At 43.2% G+C, this 21,732-nt stretch overlaps 1 protein-coding gene across 1 annotated transcript in view; it reads right to left on the minus strand.

Annotated features, from left to right (window-relative positions):
* Positions 1-8,157: 8,157 nt before the first annotated feature.
* Positions 8,158-21,732, minus strand: part of FKBP1B (FKBP prolyl isomerase 1B) — an 89,142-nt gene continuing 75,567 nt past the window's right edge. Inside the window, exons 3-4 of the mRNA XM_069728175.1 lie at positions 18,540-18,652; positions 8,158-10,898 (exon numbers count right to left, since the gene is read on the minus strand). Of these exons, the coding sequence (XP_069584276.1) occupies positions 10,770-10,898; positions 18,540-18,652 (242 nt within the window). The 3' untranslated portion in view covers positions 8,158-10,769. The remainder of the gene's footprint in view (positions 10,899-18,539; positions 18,653-21,732) is intronic.

A 21,732-nucleotide genomic window follows, 5' to 3' on the forward strand; every position in this document is an offset into this window, starting at 1 on the left:
TTTGCTGGGTGGTCAAACCACCTCCGGGAAGAAGGGAGTACACTGCGTTCCAAATTATTATGCAAATTGGATTTATATGAAGCATCATAAAAATGTAATTTTTTGCTTTCCAAATAGACTCATAGATGTTATTGAGTTTTAGTCTTTGGATCATTGAAATCAATCTCAAACATCTGTGAATTAGTTTGCCAGGCGAGTCCAATTAAAGGAAAACGACCATATTTTTTAATACTATAAGACATACCTAGGTTTTAGGGTAAGTTCACACAGGGTGTTTTTGCTGCATTTTAGCCCTATCAAAGAGTATGCTGCAATCCTCCCCCATATAATATAATACAGCCCCCATAGAATATAATACAGCCCCCCATAGAATATAATACAGCCCCTCTATAGAATATAATGTAGGCCACTATGGAATATAATACAGCCCCAAGTAGAATATAATACAGCCCCCCATAGAATATAATGTAGGCCCCCATAGAATATAATACAGCTCCCCCATAGAATATAATACAGCCCCCCATAGAATATAATACAGCCCCCCCATAGAATATAATGCAGCCCCTCCATAGAATATAATGTAGGCCCCATAGAATATAATGCAGCCCCTCCATAGTATATAATTAGCCCCATCAAAGAGTATGATGCAATCCTCCCCCACAGAATATAATACAGCCCCTCATATTATATAATACAGCCCCCCATAGAATTTAATGTAGGCCCCCATAGAATATAATGTAGGTCCCCATAGAATATAATACAGCCCCCCATAGAATATAATACAGCCTGTTATGAGAGGCAATTCAGTACCACAATGGACATAGCGGTCAGAGCACATACAGTGATCTGACAATAACCCAAAATCATAGAACGAGCTCTGAGACGTGGGAACTCTGCAGACCGCAATCCCTGATCCTCTCCAAACAACACTAGAGGCAGCTGTGGATTGCGCCTAACTCTGCCTATGCAACTCGGCACAGCCTGAGAAACTAACTAGCCTGAAGATAGAAAATAAGCCTACCTTGCCTCAGAGAAATACCCCAAAGGAAAAGGCAGCCCCCCACATATAATGACTGTGAGTTAAGATGAAAAGACAAACGTAGAGATGAAATAGATTCAGCAAAGTGAGGCCCGACTTTCTTAACAGAGCGAGGATAGAAAAGATAACTTTGCGGTCTACACAAAACCCTAAAGGAAACCACGCAAAGGGGGCAAAAAGACCCTCCGTACCGACCTAACGGCACGGAGGTACACCCTTTGCGTCCCAGAGCTTCCAGCAACAAATTAGACAAGCTGGACAGAAAAAATAGCAAACAAATAGCAAAGAAGAACTTAGCTATGCAGAGCAGCAGGCCACAGGAATGATCCAGGGAAAAGCAAGTCCAACACTGGAACATTGACAGGAAGCCAGGATCAAAGCATTAGGTGGAGTTAAGTAGAGAAGCACCTAACGACCTCACCAGATCACCTGAGGGAGGAAACTCAGAAGCCGCAGTACCACTTCCCTCCACCAACAGAAGCTCACAGAGAGAATCAGCCGAAGTACCACTTGTGACCACAGGAGGGAGCTCTGCCACAGAATTCACAACAACAGCCCCTCCATAGAATATAATATAGGCCCTCATAGAATATAATACAGCTCCCCCATAGAATATAATGTAGGCCCTCATAGAATATAATACAGCTCCCCCATAGAATATAATACAGCCCCTCCATAGAATATAATGTAGGCCCCATAGAATATAATGCAGCCCCTCCATAGAATATAATGTAGCCCCATCAAAGAGTATGATGCAATCTTCCCCCATAGAATATAATACAGCCCCCATAGTATATAATACAGCCCCCATGGAATATAACACAGCCCCCCATAGAATATAATACAGCCCGCCATAGTATATAATACAGCTCCCCCATAGAATATAATACAGCCCCCCCATAGAATATAATACGCCCCCCATAGTATATAATACAGCCTCCCCATAATATATAATACAGCCCCATAGAATATAATACAGCCCCCCATAGAATATAATACAGTCCCCCAAAGAATATAATACAGCCCACAATAGTATATAATACAGCCCCCCACAGAATATAATAAAGCCCCCCATAGTATATAATACAGCCTCCCCATAATATATAATACAGCCCCCATAGTATATAATACAGCTCCCCCATAGAATACAATACAGCCCCCATAGAATATAATACAGCCCCCCATAGAATATAATGTACCCCCTCCCCCCGAGAATGGCCCCATAGTCCAGCACTCATTGACATATATTAATAAAAGCACATAATCCTCACCTCTCCTCGTGCCCCACGCTGCTCCCGGCACGGCTCCAATCTCAGGGGCTGCAGTCTGCCCAGCACACAGCAAGTACACGATGATATGATGCCATTGCACACCCGCAGTGTCAGAGGGGAATGATGGGAGAGGGAGCATCATCTGACAATCTCTCTTCCATCATTGCATTGAACTGTACCAGTGTCATAGATGCTGGTATAGTTGAATGCGTCAGCGCTGGCAGGGCAGTGATTTGGCATTGGCGGGGGAGTCGGCGCTGGCAGCAGGTGACTGGATGGGTGCCCCTGGTGGAGCGGGGGCCCTAGGCAGCTGCCTGGTTTCACTGCCGCTAACACCGGTCCTGCCAGTAAGCATGGCCATGGACTCCCTAACTGCCCACTGGTAAATGTAGGGGTGGCTGGGACAGAGGCGGAAGGCATTGTAACACATGTCCTACCACCACTGAGGATTACTGGACGTCTCTGTTCAGGTTGTCACCTACTCCTCCTGCTCCACCGCCTCCTCATCTGGTCCCAGTAAAACCTGCACCACCATCTTCAGCACAGCCAGATGGAAACGACCTGAGGCTGTTCTGAAATGTATCTGCTTGGGGGACAAATCCCAAACCACACAGGAGCTGTGGACGAGGATCAAACAGCAGATAGGTGGTTGGTGCCGGTGAACCTCAAGCCCAACCTTGTTGTGTGTGATAATGGGTGAAATTTTGTAACATCTCTGGACCTAGTCGGTTTGATGCACATCCTTTGACTTACACATGTGGTGGTACAGAGCTTTCTCAAAAATTACCCACATATATCAAAGCTGCTGATGAAAGTGTGGGCAGTGTGTGCACACTTTCGGCATTCTCACCCTGCTGCTGTTCACCTGTCTGTGCTGCCGCATCACTTCTGCCTTCCCGCTCACCGCCTTATATGCGATGCGCCAACAAGGTAAAACTTTACCTTGCTTTTGCTGGAGAGACTGTACGAGCAGCAACAGGTAATAATGGATTTTCAGCTGAAGCACGCACGGGTGAGTCATTCTGTGGAAAAGCATTACTTCACCACCGATGAGTGGACCTCCATGCGGGACGTGTGTGCTATGTTGTGCTGCTTCGAATACTCCACCAATATGGCCAGAGCAGATGCCGCCATCATGAGCGTTACTATAACACTTCTATGCCTACTGGTAAAAACACTTCACACAATGATGGATGAGGTGGTGGCTCAGCAAGATGAGGAGCAGGAGAAACAGGGACCATCCACACCATTATCAGGCCTGTCGTCCACACATGACTTGGACGGTGGGTTACTGTCCCAACAATGGCCTGGTACCCAACTGTCTAGCCAGGGGACTGTTTTGGAGGATGAAGAACCATGTTAACAGGAGGGTGGCACTCAAATCAGCTCATGGGCATCACTGGAGCATGGCTGAGAGGATGCAGAGGACCCAGACAATACACCTTCCAGTGAGGACAGCTTGTCATTACCTCTGGGCAGCCCGGCACACAGGAGCCAATACATGCTGCTGTGCCTGCACAATGACCGCCGAGTTGCCTGGATTGTTACTACTGCTGACTACTAAGTCGCCACCCTGCTGGATCCCAGCTTCAAGAACAATGTACCATCATTACTTCCATCACTTTAGCGTGATCGCAAAAAGGCATGGATACAAGCACACACTGGTAGATGCACTACTGACAGCGTTCCCACCTGACAACGGTGGCGCAGTGGAAGAACAACAAAGAGGTGGAGGAAGTTGCCAATGCAGCTGGGGCACTGTCACCACATCAGAAGGCAGGGTTAGCATGGCCGCAATATGGTAAAACTTTCTCAGCACACCAAAACATCCGGCGCCACCATCTGGTATGGTCCGTAGCAGGAGGCAGTGTTACAACAAAATGGTGGAAGAGTACATGTCCACGTGTCTCCATGTACAAACTGATGGGTCTTCCCCATTTAACTTCTGAATCTCCAAATTGAACACATGGCCTGAGCTTTTTCTTTATGCCTTGGAGGTGCTGGCCTGACCTGTGGCAAGTGTTGTATCATAACGTGTGTTTACCACTGCAGGGAATGTGATCACAGACAGACGCAACCACCTGTCCACAGCCAAAGTGGGGAACCTAACTGTTACCTACGCCGCTTCTCGGCGTCGTCGCTCCTCCGCTGCTGGGTCCGGGCGCCGCGGCTCTCGTCGCTCTGTCCCTCCTCGCTCTGCCTCCGGGTCTGATCCTGTCCGTCCTGCTCTTGCTCCTCATAGCGCCAGATCCTTCTCTGTCGCAGCGCGCCCCCGGCGTTCCACTTCCGGGTCTGCTCCTTCGGCATTTCCGGTGTCTGGGTCCTCGGCTGGTGCGCTCCCTTTGCGCAGGCGCCCTAGCTTTCCTCAAGGACGCAGGCGCTGGGTCTCCGTGACCTCTTCCTGAGGTCAATAGGTCAGTCTTCGCTATTGTCCAATCCTGTTCTTGCCTCTACTATAAGAGGCAGGCTCTCTGGTTCTCTGGTGCCAGATTGTTTTAGCTCTTTTGCTATTGCCTTTGGCTCTCCCTGGTCTTCCCTGCTTCGTGCTCTGCGTTTCTGTCCGTGGATTCGCCTTCCCTCTGTTCCTGCCCTCTTTTGGTTTTGCCCCTTTCGTTTGCTGGTCTCTCGCCTTTGTTGTTTAACCCTTTTTTGTTCTTTTGTTTTGTTCCTCAGCGTCCTGTTCGTCTCAGCTCCCAGTGTTCCGGTTTTTCCCAGCCTTCTCCTTCCCTTCTTCCTGGAGCCGTCCCTTCTGGTATCTTCACCGTGGGTAAGTGACCTCTGGGCCTGCTCCTAGCGGTCCCTGTATAGGGGTCGTTCTCTATCTTAGGTCGCTCGCCCAGGGGTAGGTCTCCCCACGGTCCAGAGGGTCCACTCTAGTTTCTTCCCGGATCGCTATACTAACATTCAATAAAATGAACCAGACGTGGATTCCACAGGGCTTGTCTATACATTTGGCTGACTAGACAACTATACCAGCCGCACACATTCATTATGATACCCTTATTTGCCATTTGTTTAACATTGGGTTATCCCCAAATAAAAACATAAGAAAAATAAAACTAAAAACAAAAGGTGTTGGCCACCTTCTCCTCTGCCTCTTCCACCTTAACTGCCATGTCCACCTCCACTTCCTCCTCATGATTCTAGATTCTTTTTTTTAAATTTTGTGTTCTTTTAAAGGGACTCTGTCACCTGAATTTGGAGGGAACAATCTTCAGCCATAGGGGCGGGGTTTTCGGGTGTTTGATTCACCCTTTCCTTACCCGCTGGCTGCATGCTGGCTGCAATATTGGATTGAAGTTCATTCTTTGTCCTCCATAGTACATGCCTGTGCAAGGCAAATTCAGGTGACAGAGTCCCTTTAAGTCAGTTTCCTAAAAAAACTAAAAATTCCCCCCCAAAAAACAAAGCTAGATGCCTCCCTCACTGTTTCTTTCACCTACACCGTCAAATCCACCTCCGCCTCCTGGTTCTAGATTTTTTTTTAAATTCTATGTTTTCTTAAGTCAATTCCCTAAAAAAAAACAAAATAAAGCATACACCCCATAAAAAAGGGGTTGATAACGCCTCTCGACTCTTCCACCTACACCGCCACATCCACCTTCGCGTCCTCCACCTCCTCTTGGACGACCATCTCCTGGTTCTATATTGTTATTTATTTGTTTTTAATTCTATGTCCTTTTAAAGCAGTTCCCTAAAAAGCAAGCAAAAAACCCCCACAAAAACAGTGTTGGATACCTCCTCCCCTGCCACTTCCATCTACACCGTCATTTCCACTTACTCCACTTACTCCACTACCTCCTCCTCCACTTGGACCTCCTGATTCAAGATCATAATTTTACATTTTTTTATTCTGCTATATTAAGTCATTTTCCTATCTACATTAGTTTGCAGGGCAATTGTCCTGCTCTTACCCCAATTTTGCCTCCCTTTGCAGCCCCCTAGCCCATACCATTTTACAGCCATTTTAAAGTTTGGGTCCCAATTGGCTTCTATTGGGTTTGGTGTCAAGTTCGGAAGCTGAACCGAACTTTGAACTACAGTTCGGCCGAACCCAACAAACCCAAACATCCACGGGTCCGCTCATTCTTAACCATGTTCTTTTCTTTCCTTCATTTTGTGTCTATGAACCTAGAGCTGATGTGATTTGCCTAATAAGTCTAGTTTTGTCTCATCTGTTCAAAGGACGCTTTGTGGCTTGTTAATATGCATTTTGGCAAACTACAGTCTTGCTTTTTTAGAAGGGTAACAAGAATTTTTTCCATGTGTGTACGTATATATGGTACTCAACATTGACATTGAAGCACAAAGTAGGAAATGTTTCACATGATCTATGGACTTGTTACTGATCTGCAAATGATGAAAAAATGGAAACTAAATTATCAAAATATCTCGATTTATTCAGTAAGGAGTATGAGTTCCATGTGCAGAAATCCCAGCACTTCCAGCTTTGGCTGTTTTCAATGAGGTTATTAAAGAGGTTGTTTGAGGAATATTCTGTCATGCACTTGGGAAAATCAACATCTGCTGCTTTTGCATTTGATGACCAATTACGTCCCAGATGTCCTCAATGGGAGACAAGTGTGGAAACGCTGCGGTCATGGTAGCATGTTTAGGCCATGCAGACTGCTCACAGAACCATGAGCAAAATGCAGCCTGGCGTTGTCATGTTGAAAAACAGTTCGTGCACCTGGAATGAAGAATAGAGGTGTCCGAACGCCATAATCCTGGGAGCAGGGACGGTGTGACGTTCCCTCCTGAAGGCTTCATCATGGGGTTGATGAGGTGGTGTCATCAGATTGGAAGAATGGTGCACACTGATCCATTCTGTACTGTAAGTAAAATTACATGTCACAATGCCACATACCGAGCTTAAATATCAAAAGACTGACCGTCACTTCCAAACAGAAAGACAAATGTGAATAGGTGCAAGCTAAGCGAGCCACTCTATATGGAACTAACAAATTAAAGTTGCACTCCGAGACTCTATAGTATGTAAACATTGACTATGACTATTGACTGTGCCCTCCACCCATCAGCCTATGGTGGTTTTAAGCGGACGTTGATCCTACCTGTCCATACGATTGTCAGCTTTTATCCTAGGAGAGGGATCATGTTAGGTCCCAAAAGAGTAGGTCGCCTTGTCGCTGGCTGTTGGGCACACATGGCTTGGCCAATTTATGCACTAACTGTCTTCATTTTTAACTTCTTTTCTACAGCAGTAATGCAATTCCAATTTTATATATTCAATGTTTACATACATAAAGAGTCTACAGATAATTTCTGGACTTTTCCCTCTTGGTGCTGCAATTTAAAAATAGAGGAGTGAATAAGCACAGCATTTGGGTCCTACTTGTAACATGGTGGGTCTTCACTTTAGGGTGCCCCTAAAACATGTGTGACCAAAGTCAAACTCATATTAAATATGGCTCCATGTGACACATTTAGAAACTCTAAATGTTCTCATTTTGAAGGCAGAGATTGGCCACCAATAATCTTTCTACGATTTTAACTAATTTTCTCCGTTTCAGCTGAAATGTGGGCTTACATCTTCCAGCAGTAGGTACCTGGTAAAAGTCACACCGGGGTTCCTCTTGCCAGGCTGACCACAACCTAAAGGGTTTGTCTCCTCCTTGTAGGACATTTTGAAAAAACAGAGGAAAAAGCTATAGAAAGAGACCACCCATCCATAAGTACGGATCGGAGTGCCACTACAAATAGTGTCTGCTCCAAAAATCCAGGTACACCGGCGAATTATGGAAAAAAGGCCAAGCAAAAAAAAAAGAAATTTGCAATAGTTTCAACAAAAGTTATAGAAAACCACAAACCACACCTACAAAGCAAAGATGATTTTTCTTAAAATTTATTCTTCTTTGTAATATATATATATAGATCTGTATATATGTAGTTAAAGGAGAGGCTCTCTTTAGATCAGCAGCAAGCAAGACTTACAGGACTGAGTCGGTGTGATACAGCAGATAACCGTTAGCTAATGCCCATTTGTTTGCAGAATGTGCCGAGAACGTCCCCCGAGGGCCTCTATTCCTAAGTGTACTGTAAGGCAGTGGGCTTTATCCTATTATTTTTATTTCTTTTTTTTGGAGTGTGAGTTACGCCACATGCAAATTAAAGGTTCTTGCTTCCAGTCGGAGCTTTAAAGTAAAAGAAAAAAAGAAATTCCATCCCCCTGTCCCCACACACTTTTTAGGGAGTCATTTTGTTTGTTGAGCCAATGTTCATGGTTGAGCAGCAGTTTTTAATGACTGAACCCTGAGAAGTGAAGTTGTTGTAGTAGTTCTTACACATGGAAAGGATGGGGGTCCCCTTGTGTCCTACTCGTTCCTTTAATCATACCCAGAAATGACAGATCAAACATAGTCGAGAGAATGTGACCTCATCCACTGACACACTTACGTAGCCAAAAATGTAACCTCATACCGATAATGGGGGTCTCTATAATAACAGTTTCCAACCGATGGAACGGTTGTCACAAAAAGTCACAAACATTTTTGGATCTTAAAAAAACAAACAAAAAAAGAAAAACAATGAGAAAAGAAAAATTTTCTCCCAAAAACATAATTGAGCTGGAATACCAAACACAACCCCAAAAAGAGGAGTGGCACAGTTTTTTAGGGGGAGAAAAATACCCTTTTTGCGTATTTTTGGTAATAGGACAGAGTGATCTTACGTTTTGGAGTTTTAGGCGCTGATTTATGTACCAAAATAACAGGAGCTTTGGCTAACTTGGTGTTTTTCATGATGATTGACTCAACATACATAATGACAACTTGTAATAAAAACCTAGTTGCAAAAAAAAACTATTTACCCCACTGGAAGGAAATGCTTAACAAAATGTACAACTTAGAGAGTGTTATAGCCAAAACAGCAGACTTGATTGTGGTTTTAGTAGTTTTTTCTTTTCTCTCTTTCCTTGTCTTCTTAGAAATCCATAAAGTTTTTAAATTTCAAGACAAAAAACACAGACACCACTTAAGAAAATAAAATGACAATAACAGCAATGGTCGCCCCTTCCTCGTCTTGAGGAGCGGATTCATTATTTTTTTGTGTATTTTTTTTAATTTCCTCACATTTTTGTTCATTTTTTTCTCTTTTTTTTACTTCTGGGCTGAGGCCAAGATCTGGGAAGATACTGTGATGAATGTATATATCTATATATAAAAAAAAAAATAATAACAGGTAGTTTTCCTTAAGTCCCTTCAAAGAGGCAGTCCCTTTTGGCAAATTGTTGGAGGTATGGTACATTTTTTGTCTTCAATGCAGTACTAAAATTTCTTAATAAAAAGTTTAAAAAATTACATGCAAAAATTTTTTTGTAATTTAACTGGACAGGGACATATTTAAGCAAATTGGCCATACTGTAAAAAAAATAAAAAATATAGAAATAAAAAACACTATACTTAGCAGAGTTTATACATGACTAGGTCCATTGGCCATGACAGGAATCTCTGACCGTAGGACTTTAGCCGTGAGACTCTTACCCGATGGCAATTGTATCTTTACTCTTGGTTAGACGGTCTGGCGCAATGTCAGATGTGTGCCATTCCGGCAAGATGACGTCACACCAGGTGGGTTAGTCAAAAAAAGAGCTACAAATGCAGTCTGGTTTGAGGTGGTTCTCACGGCTCCCGTTTGGCAGTCAGATTACTGTCATGGTCGATGGACCAGGTCGTGCGACAGGTTCCCTACCAATTCTAATATTTAGTAACATAATTATAATACAATAAATTCAATAAAAACAAAATAATATACTTTTGAAGACTTTTTTTTCTCTACTCAACTATATTTCTCGATGCCGTTTGATCTTCAATTTTTTTCGGGACTGCCTCTTTCAGCTGCCAAAGACTAGGACGACTTTAAGGATCAGCAGCAGATGGTTTTCTTTTCTGGCTTCAAACCGGACACACGAGATACATTCATATTTTACTCAATTTGGGATGAAAGTTCACTCCAGCCTTATAAAGGGCCAAAGAATGTCGCCACCAAAAGATCACAACCCTACGGACGCTTTATCAACAGTGAAAAGTTGTGTGCCGTAACTTTGAGGAATGTATGTTATTTGGAAGGTCTTCGTATATCTCGAGTATGAGCCGATTATCTGAGCATCATTGATCTAGATAAAAGAGATGTGATGGGAGATCAATGAGTCCTTCATATCTCAATGACCTTGGTAAGAGCTTGCTAAGATTGACCTAGGTTAGAAGACCATAGATTTCATAGTCCTGTCATAATGCCAGAGAAGACTGCAAAGAAATCCAATGCAGTCTGCTTTGGCCATGGTTTTTTGTGAAGACTTGTGTGGCCCCTTTCTACTGAAGTTGCCCTATTTAAGCTTGTTGATTTCTCCAGCAGTGTGGATGGTGGTGGTGGAGGTGGTCAGTTAAAGGAAGAGGTGGATAATGGTTTTGGAGATCTTGTTTTCAGCCTGCCTGCTAATACATTCACTCAATTTTCAACAGCTCCACATCAAACAGCAAGGTAGCGTTGGGCGGGATGACTCCGGGGTGTCCAGTGGCTCCATACGCAACATCCGGTGTGCAAGTCAATTTTGCTCGTTGACCCAAACTCATCTGAAAAATGGGAAAGACAAGTAAAAATTCAGTCTGTACAAGAGAAATAATTAAAGTAGATTTACAGTGGCGCCTGAAAGATTATGACCCATTCAGAATTTTTCAGATTTCAGCATAAATTTGCCTTAAAACTACATCATATTTTCACACAAGTCCTAAAAGTAGATAATCAGAACCAAATCAAAGAAATACAAAAAAAATTAGACTTTGTAATTTTTAATATTTTTAGATTATCCTAATTTTTTAAATGAGGATAATAATCCAATGTCACATGTCTATGAGTGGCAAAAGAACCTTTGATTTCAGTATTTTGTGTGACCGCCTTGTGCAATAATTACTGCATCCAAACATTTCTGATAGTTGTTCACTAGTCCTTCACATTGGCTTGGACCAATTTCGAAACCGTGATACTACCACCACCGATCTTCATAGATTTATGAGGTTTTTATGCTGTCATGCAGGGTTTTTCTTCCTCCAGACATTATTCTTGTCATTTAAACTAAACGCTGTATTTTGGTCTCATTTGTCTACAAAACATTGTTCCAATATCTTTCTGGCCTCTCCAGGTGATTTTTAGCAAACTGCAGACAGACGGCAATGATCTTTTTAGACAGCAGTGGCTTTCTCCTTGTAATCCTGCCATGTACACCATTGTGGTTTAGTGTCTTCCTGATGGTGAACTCATGAACAGTAACATTGGCCTTTAGTTGCTGAGAGGTTACCTTGGGTTCCTCTGGGACATTGCAGACTATATTAATGCTTGCTCTTGGAGTAATCTTTCTAGGCCGAACAGTCCTGGGAAAGGTAATAATGGTGTGGAATTTCTTTCATTTGTACACTCTCTGTGGATTTGTAGAATCAAAACGTTTTAGACATGGTTTTGTAACATTTTCCAGTCTGATGAGCATCAACAACTCTTCTTCTGAGTTCCTCAGAAATCTCCCTAATTTGTTCCATATTATAATTTCACAAAGGTGTTCAGACTTTTTTAGACTCCTTTACTTTAAGTAAGGGCGCATTCTGACGTCCATCCATATTAGTCTGAGATTAGACTGCAATACATAGACTTGCTACAAGTCTCATGACCTCAGTGCGACAGCTTAATAAAAATAGATGAAGCTCGGACGCATGGGTCGGGAGATCCGTGCCTGTCTGTGCAATGCGGTGCGATCTCAGACCAATTTGTAAGAACGTCTAAATGCACCCTAGATCAAGTTGCCCACTCTCACCTGATTGTCATCCCATTTATCGAAAACCCCAAACTCTATTTTCATCTTCAAATTATTTGCTAATCCTAAAGTTTTGCTTACTTTTTCCACTCACTACCTTTAGGACTTGTGGGAAAATCAAATGTAGTTTTAGGTTAAATTTATGTAGACATATGGAAAATTCTGACTAGTTTGCAAACTTTCAAGCACCACAGTATTTGTTTCCCATTGCAACCCATATAGATGATGGGTATGGGATATAGTATTTTTTGCGCACTCATAGACTTGAATAAGTATTATCTGAAATACGGAAGAGACTAGTACATGATGTAATTTTTTTTAGAGCAGATATTCAGTCAGTATAAAAAAAACAAAAAAAAACAACGGTCACATCAACAGCTCTATTGAATAAAATTGGTCCTCTTGCTGCAATTTTTTTTTACGGACCAAAATTACATTTGTGTGAACGTAGCCTTATGAAAATAAGAAATGTATCCTTTTTAAAAAAAAAGATTTTTCTGCTTTTGCACAATAAAAACACTATAGGGATAAATTCACCATGACTGGAATAACATGCACTAAATTGATTAAGAAGTGCACACCTCTTAAATACACTGCTCAAAAAAATAAAGGGAACACTTAAACAACAGAGAATATAACTCCAAGTAAATCAAACTTCTGTGAAATCAAACTGCCCACTAAAGGTACCGTCACACTAAACGATATCGCTAGCGATCCGTGACATTGCAGCGTCCTGGCTAGCGATATCGTTCAGTTTGACACGCAGCAGCGATCAGAATCCTGCTGTGATGTCGATGGTCGCTGCAGAAAGTCCAGAACTTTATTTCGTTGCTGGATCTCCCGCAGACATCGCTGAATCGGCGTGTGTGACACCGATTCAGCGATGTCTTCACTGGTAACCAGGGTAAACATCGGGTTACTAAGCGCAGGGCCGCGCTTAGTAACCCGATGTTTACCCTGGTTACCAGCGTAAAAGTAAAAAAAAAAACAAACACTACATACTTACCTTCCGCTGTCTGTCCCTCGGCGCTCTGCTTCTCTCCCCTGTGTAAGCCCAGCGGCCGGAAAGCAGAGCGGTGATGTCACCGCTCTGCTTTCCGGCCGCTGTGCTCACAGTCAGTGCAGGAAAGCACAGCGCCGAGGACAGACAGCGGAAGGTAAGTATGTAGTGTTTGGTTTTTTTACTTTTAGGATGGTAACCAGGGTAAACATCGGGTTACTAAGCACGGCCCTGCGCTTAGTAACCCGATGTTTACCCTGGTTACCGGCATCGTTGGTCGCTGGAGAGCGGTCTGTGTGACAGCTCTCCAGCGACCAAACAGCGACGCTGCAGCGATCCGGATCGTTGTCGGTATCGCTGCAGCGTCGCTTAGTGTGACGGTACCTTTAGGAAGCAACACTGATTGACAATCAATTTCACATGCTGTTGTGCAAATGGAATAGACAACAGATGGAAATTATTGGCAATTATCAAGGCACCCTAAATAAAGGAGTGGTTCTGCAGGTGGGAACCACAGATCACATCTCAGTACCAATGCTTTGGTTACTTTTGAATGTTGGTTATGCTTTCACACTTGTGGACTCTACAACCCACACAAGTGACTCAGGTAGTGCAGCTCATCCAGGATGGCAGATCAATGCGAGCTGTGGCAAGGTTTGCTGTGTCTGTCAGCGTAGTGTCCAAAGGCTGGTGGCGCTACCAGGAGACAGGCCAATACACCAGGAGACGTGGAGGGGGCCATAGGAGGGCAACAACCCAGCAGCAGGACCGCTACCTCAGCCTTTATGCAAGGAGGAACAGGAGGAGCACTGCCAGAGCCCTGCAAAATGACCTCCAGCAGGCCCCAAATGTGCATGTGTCTGCACAAACGGTTAGAAACCGACTCAATGAGGATGGTCTGAGTGCCCGACGCCCACAGATTGGGTTGTGCTCACAGCCAAAACCATGCAGGATGCTTGGCATTTGCCACAGAACACCAGGATTGTCAAATTCGCAACTGGTGCCCTGTGCTCTTCACAGATGAAAGCAGGTTCACACTGAGCACATGTGACAGACGTGACAGAGTCCGGAGACGCCGTGGAGAGTGATCTGCTGCCTGCAACATCCTTCAGCATGACCGGTTTGGCAGTGGGTCAGTAATGGTGTGGGGTGGCATTTCTTTGGAGGGATGCACAGCCCTTCATGTGCTCGCCAGAGGTAGCCTGACTACCATTAGATACCGAGATGAGATCCTCAGACCCCTTGTGAGACCATATGCTGGTGCGGTTGGCCCTGGGTTCTTCCTAATGCAGGACAATGCCGAACCTCATGTGGCTGGAGTGTGTCAGCAGTTCCTGCAAGATGAAGGCATTGAAGCTATGGACTGGCCTGCCCGTTCCCCAGACCTGAATCCGATTGTGCACATCTGGGTCATCATGTCTCGCTCCATCCACCAATGTCAAGTTGCACCACAGACTGTCCAGGAGTTGGCGGATGCTTTAGTCCAGGTCTGGGAAGAGATCTCTCGGTAGACCATCTGTCACATCATCAGGAGGATGCCCAGGCATTGTACAGTAGGGAGGTCATACATGCACGTGGAGGCCACACACAATACTGAGCATCTTTTCCTTGTCATGAGGCATTTCCACTGAAGTTGGATCAGCCTGTAATTTGATTTTCCACTGTGATTTTGAGTATCGTTCCAAATCCAGACCTCCATGGGATATTCATTTTGATTTACATTGATAATTGTTATGTTTTATTGTTCTGAACACATTCCACTATGCAATGAATACAAATTTGCAACTGGAATATTTCATTCATCCCTTTATTTTTTTGAGCAGTGTATTTTGGCACATTTAGCAGATGCTCAGAAAATGAATTCCGGCCACTGGAGTATTTTACTGATGTAATTTACGCCATTCTCTGGTGTAAATGAGAGTAAAGTAATTTTTCCTTTTTTTTAATTGACAGGGCTGGTATGAAATCATTAAAAATATAAAAAAGTGTAATGTTCTACACCAGGTTTTTTTTGTGAACAAATTATCTTCCTTTTATTTTTTTGAATGCTAAGCCCCCAAAAAGCATTTTTTGCTTTTAAATCTTGGATTTTTTTTAAACCATTTTTTTTTTGTTTTAGTTAGATGCTTTCAACACTGATTCCTCTGATCACTCATTTATTATATTATATCTGATCACTCATATATTGCACTGCAATAATTCTCTATTGCACTGTCTTATGTTTGTTACTGTAAATCTAACAGGCTGCCTATTAGACCCTGCCTTTGTCCATCCGCTGTCATCAGCATTGAAAGCAGAATCTAAGGGCTTAAACAGCAGGTGTATGAGTTCTCCCGAATCCTTGCTGCTAGAGCAAGGTGTTGGCTGTATAATACAGCAAGCACCCATAAAAGTTGGCACAGATATTACCGCCAACATGTAATAGTACATGGCTTACGGGAATTGAATAGTTCCCACAACAGCTATGGAAGGGAAGGGGATAATGGTTGAAGAAAACCCACACCAATTCCGCTATTGTTTTCTGGGGACTTCTTTTTACAGTGTTCACTTTACTATATTACTGTAACTTTATTGTGCATTTTGTTATTGCAATTTTTTAGGAACTTCACGTGGAATTTTAATTGGAAATAGTGATTTATTGCATTTTTTTCTACATTTTTACTATTTTTAATCAGCTTAATTATATTATTATCATTATTGTTATTATTAGTTAATATTATTTTGTTTCTAGTCCAACTATGCGACTTGACTGTGCAATCTTCTGATTGCCTCAGTAATACCCTGCAATACCGTTGTATTATAGTGCAGGAGACTGCAAACCCTAACAGGCGAATATAGATTATAGAAACAGGGGCTTTAGTTAGGTCTCCCCCCTGCGGTGGTAATCCAACTTCACCACCTCCCTGATTGTTTCAAGGGGTGCCAATGATGTGAAAGCGGGAGCACCCTCCCTCTGTTAAACTTCTCAGAGGCTTCTATTAACCACAACATCTAGGAGGGTTACATAACCAGGATCAGAGTTAACTCCGATCCCACCGAATGAAGCAGGGCATCAGCTGCATTTCAGAGCTATGGATGGTAGCCACACAGCTCCCGAATCCTATTGTAGTGAACCAAGACCTTACATCCCCTGCCCTGTAATGATAATGAGATGACCCTGCTGGCTCTGTCTCTGTCTACACAGCAAAGCTTAACAATGACCAATAAAAGCAGGAATCATCAGACTATCATGTCTGCTCCAGTAAGTAAAAACCTGAATATTTCAAGTTTTTTTCTGCAGATAGTCACATGAAAAAATATGCTTACAATAAAAAGAATGCTAGTTACACCATAAGAACAATTAGCCAATTTAGGCAGTTCTTTCCCACCAGCTATATTTGATCTTGTAGTTCTGACTGAAGAAATGCGTTTGGCTTTCTATAAAAAGCATCTCAGCCGCCAGTCACTCATGAATCATAGGCTTCTTATAATATCAGGAGACGTCCAGGCTATAATGAGGTCGAGATGAAAATACACATAGGCAGGACGTAACGTATTTTATGCGATGATGTAAAAATAGCAGCATCATTTATATTGGTGTCACATTGGGGGCAGGAGGCGCGCAGCCATCGCTCTATATACAGGACAAATTATAGTCTTCTCAAAGCTCAGCAAACTACGAGAATAATTGTGACACATGAAAGCCCAAGGCGAGCGACGCACTCACATCCGTCTCTAGATAACAGGATGTCAATGAACGGGGTTCAGCATTCCCTATGTAAGGGATCATGCTCGGTGTCTGGGTGCCTGTGAGGCAGGATTGCTCCTTCAATAATTAGGAATTCAATTTCCTTTTTGTGCATTATTCTACATGCCATTATACACTGCTCAAAAAAATAAAGGGAACAATTAAACAACACAATGTAACTCCAAGTCAATCACACTTCTGTGAAATCAACCTGTCCATTTCTTCGTTCTCAGCCTTTTTGGCTGTTGTTTTAGTCACTTTTGTATTGTGTCATTGCTCTTACCCCTAAAGGTACAGTAATATGAGGTGGAGTCTAGAACCTGCAGAAGTTGCTCGGGTTATGCAGCTCATCCAGTATGGCACATCAATGCGAGCTGTAGCAAGTAGGGTAGCTTTGTCTGTCAGCACAGTGTCCAGAGAATGGAGCAGATACCAGGAGACAGGACAGTACACCAGGAGATGTGGAGGGGACCGTAGGAGGGCAACAACCCAGCAGAAGGAGCAAGGAGGAACAGTGCCAGAGCCCTGCAAAATGACTTCCAGCAGGCCACCAACATCCATGTATCTGCTCAAACTGTCACAAACAAACTCCATGAGGATGGTATGAGGGAGCGACATCCACAAGTGCGTGTTGTGCTTACAGCCCAACACCGTGCAGGGCGATTGGCATTTGCCAGAGAACACCAAGATTGGAAGATTCAACATTGGCGCCCTGTGCTCTTCACGGATGAGAGCAGATTCACACTGAGCACATGTGACAGACGTGACAGTGGAGAAAGTTCTGCTGCCTGCAACATCCTCCACCATGCCCGGCTTGGCAGATGGTCAGTAATGGTGTGGGGTAGCATTCCTTTGGAGGGCCGCACGGCCCTCCATGTGCTAGCCAGAGGTACCCTTACCCTGACTGCCATTAGGTACCAGGATGAGATCCTCAGACCCATTGTGAGACAATATGCTGGTGCGGTTGGCCCTGGGTTCCTTCTGATGCATGACAATGCTAAGCCTCATGTGGCTGAAGTGTGTCAGCAGTTCCTGCATGATGAAGGCATCTAATCCAATCGAGCACATCTGGGACATCATGCTCGCTCCATCCACAAACGCCATGTTGCACCACACACTGTCCAGGAGTTAACTGATGCTTTAATCCAGGTCTGGGAGGAGATCTCTCAGGAGAACATCCGCCTCATCAGGAGCATGCCCAGGCATTGTAGAAAGGTTATACAGGCATGTGGAGGCAACACAGACTACTGAGCTTCAATTCCTTGTCTTGACACATTTCCACTGAAGTTGGATCAGCCTGTAATTTGTTTTTCCACTCTGATTTTGACTATCATTCCAAATCTAGACCTCCATGGGATAATTTTGATTTACATTGATCATTTTTATGTTTTATTGTTCTCAGCGCATTCCACAATGAATAAAGATTTGCAACAAAAATATTTCACTCAGTGATTTCTAAGATGTGGTATTTAAGTGTTCCCTCTATTTTTTGAGTAGTATAGTTACCTGCCTTGTGCTTTACATAGGAAAAATCATTGTTTTCTGTTTTCAAAGACTTTGTATGAAATTGGAAAAAAAGAAAAAAGTGTCCCAAAACAGCACCATTTTTGTCCATGTTTTTCACTAGATTTTACACCGTCTGCCAAGTTACAGGTGAAATTGAAGGTTTGCAGGATGTAGCGTACCTGCGCAATACCGTCATCCCATCCTTTAATCACTTCCTGCCGTCCTAACCGAAATTTGAAAGGCTTGTTTCGGTCTCTTGATGAGTCAAACTTCTTCCCATTTTGCAGCATACCTGAAAACATAAATTTAAATTATTATTTTTTTTTAAATTTCTTTCAAAATAACCTCCTAAGCATTGAAATTGTGACACCAGGAAGAAAAAGTTGTGGAATGATGGAAATCACAAGCTGGATAGACATTTTACCGATTTGCAAATTATGAAATAATGGAAATATTTTTTTCAAAACATCTTATTTTATTCAGCATGGAGTATTAGCCAAGTGCAGAAATCCCCGCACTTACAGCCTCGGCCGCTATCACTGAGGTTACCAATGGCCATCTGAGGAATGTTCAGCTGCTAAATGCACTTGGGTAAATCATCAAGATCTGCTGCTGACAGCTCCCTCTGCTACTGCCAACCAATGATGTCCTAGATGTGAGCGATGGGAGACAAGTCTGGAGACACTGCAGACCATGGTAGCACATTTAGACCACACAGGCTGCTCATATTATCACAAGCAACATGTGGCCTGGAGTTGTTGCACTGAAAAATGGCTCCTAGGACACATTGGAGAAATGGCCATACCATTGGTTCCACTACCAAATCAATGTAATGCCGGGCTGAGTGTACCCGGAACAAAGACTAGAGGGATCCATCTACAGCTCATAATACCACCCGACAAAGAAATCCCGGGCATAAGACCAGTGAGTAGTAGTGTCACTGGTGAGAAAAAAAATCACACAATGAATACTGCCCCTATGTCCAAACATATAACTACTATAATACTGCCCCTATGTACAAGAATATAACTACTAAAATACTGTCCCTATATACAAGAATATATCCACTATAATACTGCTCCTATGTACAAGGATATAACTACTATAATACTGCTCCTATGTACAAGAATATAACTACTATAATACTGCTCCTATGTACAAGAATATAACTACTATAATAGGGCTCCTATATACAAGAATATAACTACTATAATACTGCCCCTATGTACAAGAATATACAGTGGGGCAAAAAAGTATTTAGTCAGTCAGCAATAGTGCAAGTTCCAACACTTAAAAAGATGAAAGGCGTCTGTAATATACATCATAGGTAGACCTCAACTATGGGAGACAAACTGAGAAAAAAAATCCAGAAAATCACATTGTCTGTTTTTTTAACATTTTATTTGCATATTATGGTGAAAAATAAGTATTTGGTCAGAAACAAACAATCAAGATTTCTGGCTCTCACAGACCTGTAACTTCTTCTTTAAGAGTCTCCTCTTTCCTCCACTCATTACCTGTAGTAATGGCACCTGTTTAAACTTGTTATCAGTATAAAAAGACACCTGTGCACACCCTCAAACAGTCTGACTCCAAACTCCACTATGGTGAAGACCAAAGAGCTGTCAAAGGACACCAGAAACAAAATTGTAGCCCTGCACCAGGCTGGGAAGACTGAATCTGCAATAGTTAACCAGCTTGGAGTGAAGAAATCAACAGTGGGAGCAATAATTAGAAAATGGAAGACATACAAGACCACTGATAATCTCCCTCGATCTGGGGCTCCACGCAAAATCCCACCCCGTGGGGTCAGAATGATCACAAGAACGGTGAGCAAAAATCCCAGAACCACGCGGGGGGACCTAGTGAATGAACTGCAGAAAGCTGGGACCAATGTAACAAGGCCTACCATAAGTAACACACTACGCCACCATGGACTCAGATCCTGCAGTGCCAGACATGTCCCACTGCTTAAGCCAGTACATGTCCGGGCCCGTCTGAAGTTTGCTAGAGAGCATTTGGATGATCCAGAGGAGTTTTGGGAGAATGTCCTATGGTCTGATAAAACCAAACTGGAACTGTTTGGTAGAAACACAACTTGTCGTGTTTGGAGGAAAAAGAATACTGAGTTGCATCCATCAAACACCATACCTACTGTAAAGCATGGTGGTGGAAACATCATGCTTTGGGGCTGTTTCTCTGCAAAGGGGCCAGGACGACTGATCCGGGTACATGAAAGAATGAATGGGGCCATGTATCGTGAGATTTTGAGTGCAAACCTCCTTCCTTCAGCAAGGGCATTGAAGATGAAACGTGGCTGGGTCTTTCAACATGACAATGATCCAAAGCACACCGCCAGGGCAACGAAGGAGTGGCTTCGTAAGAAGCATTTCAAGGTCCTGGAGTGGCCTACCCAGTCTCCAGATCTCAACCCTATAGAAAACCTTTGGAGGGAGTTGAAAGTCCGTGTTGCCAAGCGAAAAGCCAAAAACATCACTGCTCTAGAGGAGATCTGCATGGAGGAATGGGCCAACATACCAACAACAGTGTGTGGCAACCTTGTGAAGACTTACAGAAAACGTTTGACCTCTGTCATTGCCAACAAAGGATATATTACAAAGTATTGAGATGAAATTTTGTTTCTGACCAAATACTTATTTTCCACCATAATATGCAAATAAATTGTTAAAAAAACAGACAATGTGATTTTCTGGATTTTTTTTCTCAGTTTCTCTCCCATAGTTGAGGTCTACCTATGATGTAAATTACAGACGCCTCTCATCTTTTTAAGTGGTGGAACTTGCACTATTGCTGACTGACTAAATACTTTTTTGCCCCACTGTAACTACTATAATACTGCCCCTATGTACAAGAATATATCTAATATAATACTGCCCCTATGTACAAGAATATATCTACTATAATACTGCTTCCTATGTACAAGACTATAACTACTATAATACTGCACATAATACAGACAGCCCTGGCTCACCAGCCTGACCAAAGAACTGAGGCGGGCTTCCAGGGCTGCTGAGCGGAGATGGAAAAGATCCCACTCCAACGAGCACTTCATCGCATTCAAACAGTCCCTCACTACTTTCAAGGCCACACTCGCCACAGCTAAATAAACCTACTTCTCATCTCTCATATCCTCCCTGTCTCACAACCCGCACCTCCTCCCTCCCCACTCATCTCAGCTGAAGACTTTGCCTCATTTTTCAAGCAGAAGATTGATAATATCAGAGACAGTTTTGGTCGATAACCCCCAGAGCGCTTCCTCCCAACTGCCCAGCCCTCCACCTCCAAAACCAAAATCTCCACGATTACAGAATATCGACTCTCCACTCTACTGTCAAGATCGCATCTTACCAC

This window comes from Ranitomeya imitator, chromosome 5 (genome assembly GCF_032444005.1).
Source record: "Ranitomeya imitator isolate aRanImi1 chromosome 5, aRanImi1.pri, whole genome shotgun sequence".
NCBI lineage: Eukaryota > Metazoa > Chordata > Amphibia > Anura > Dendrobatidae > Ranitomeya > Ranitomeya imitator.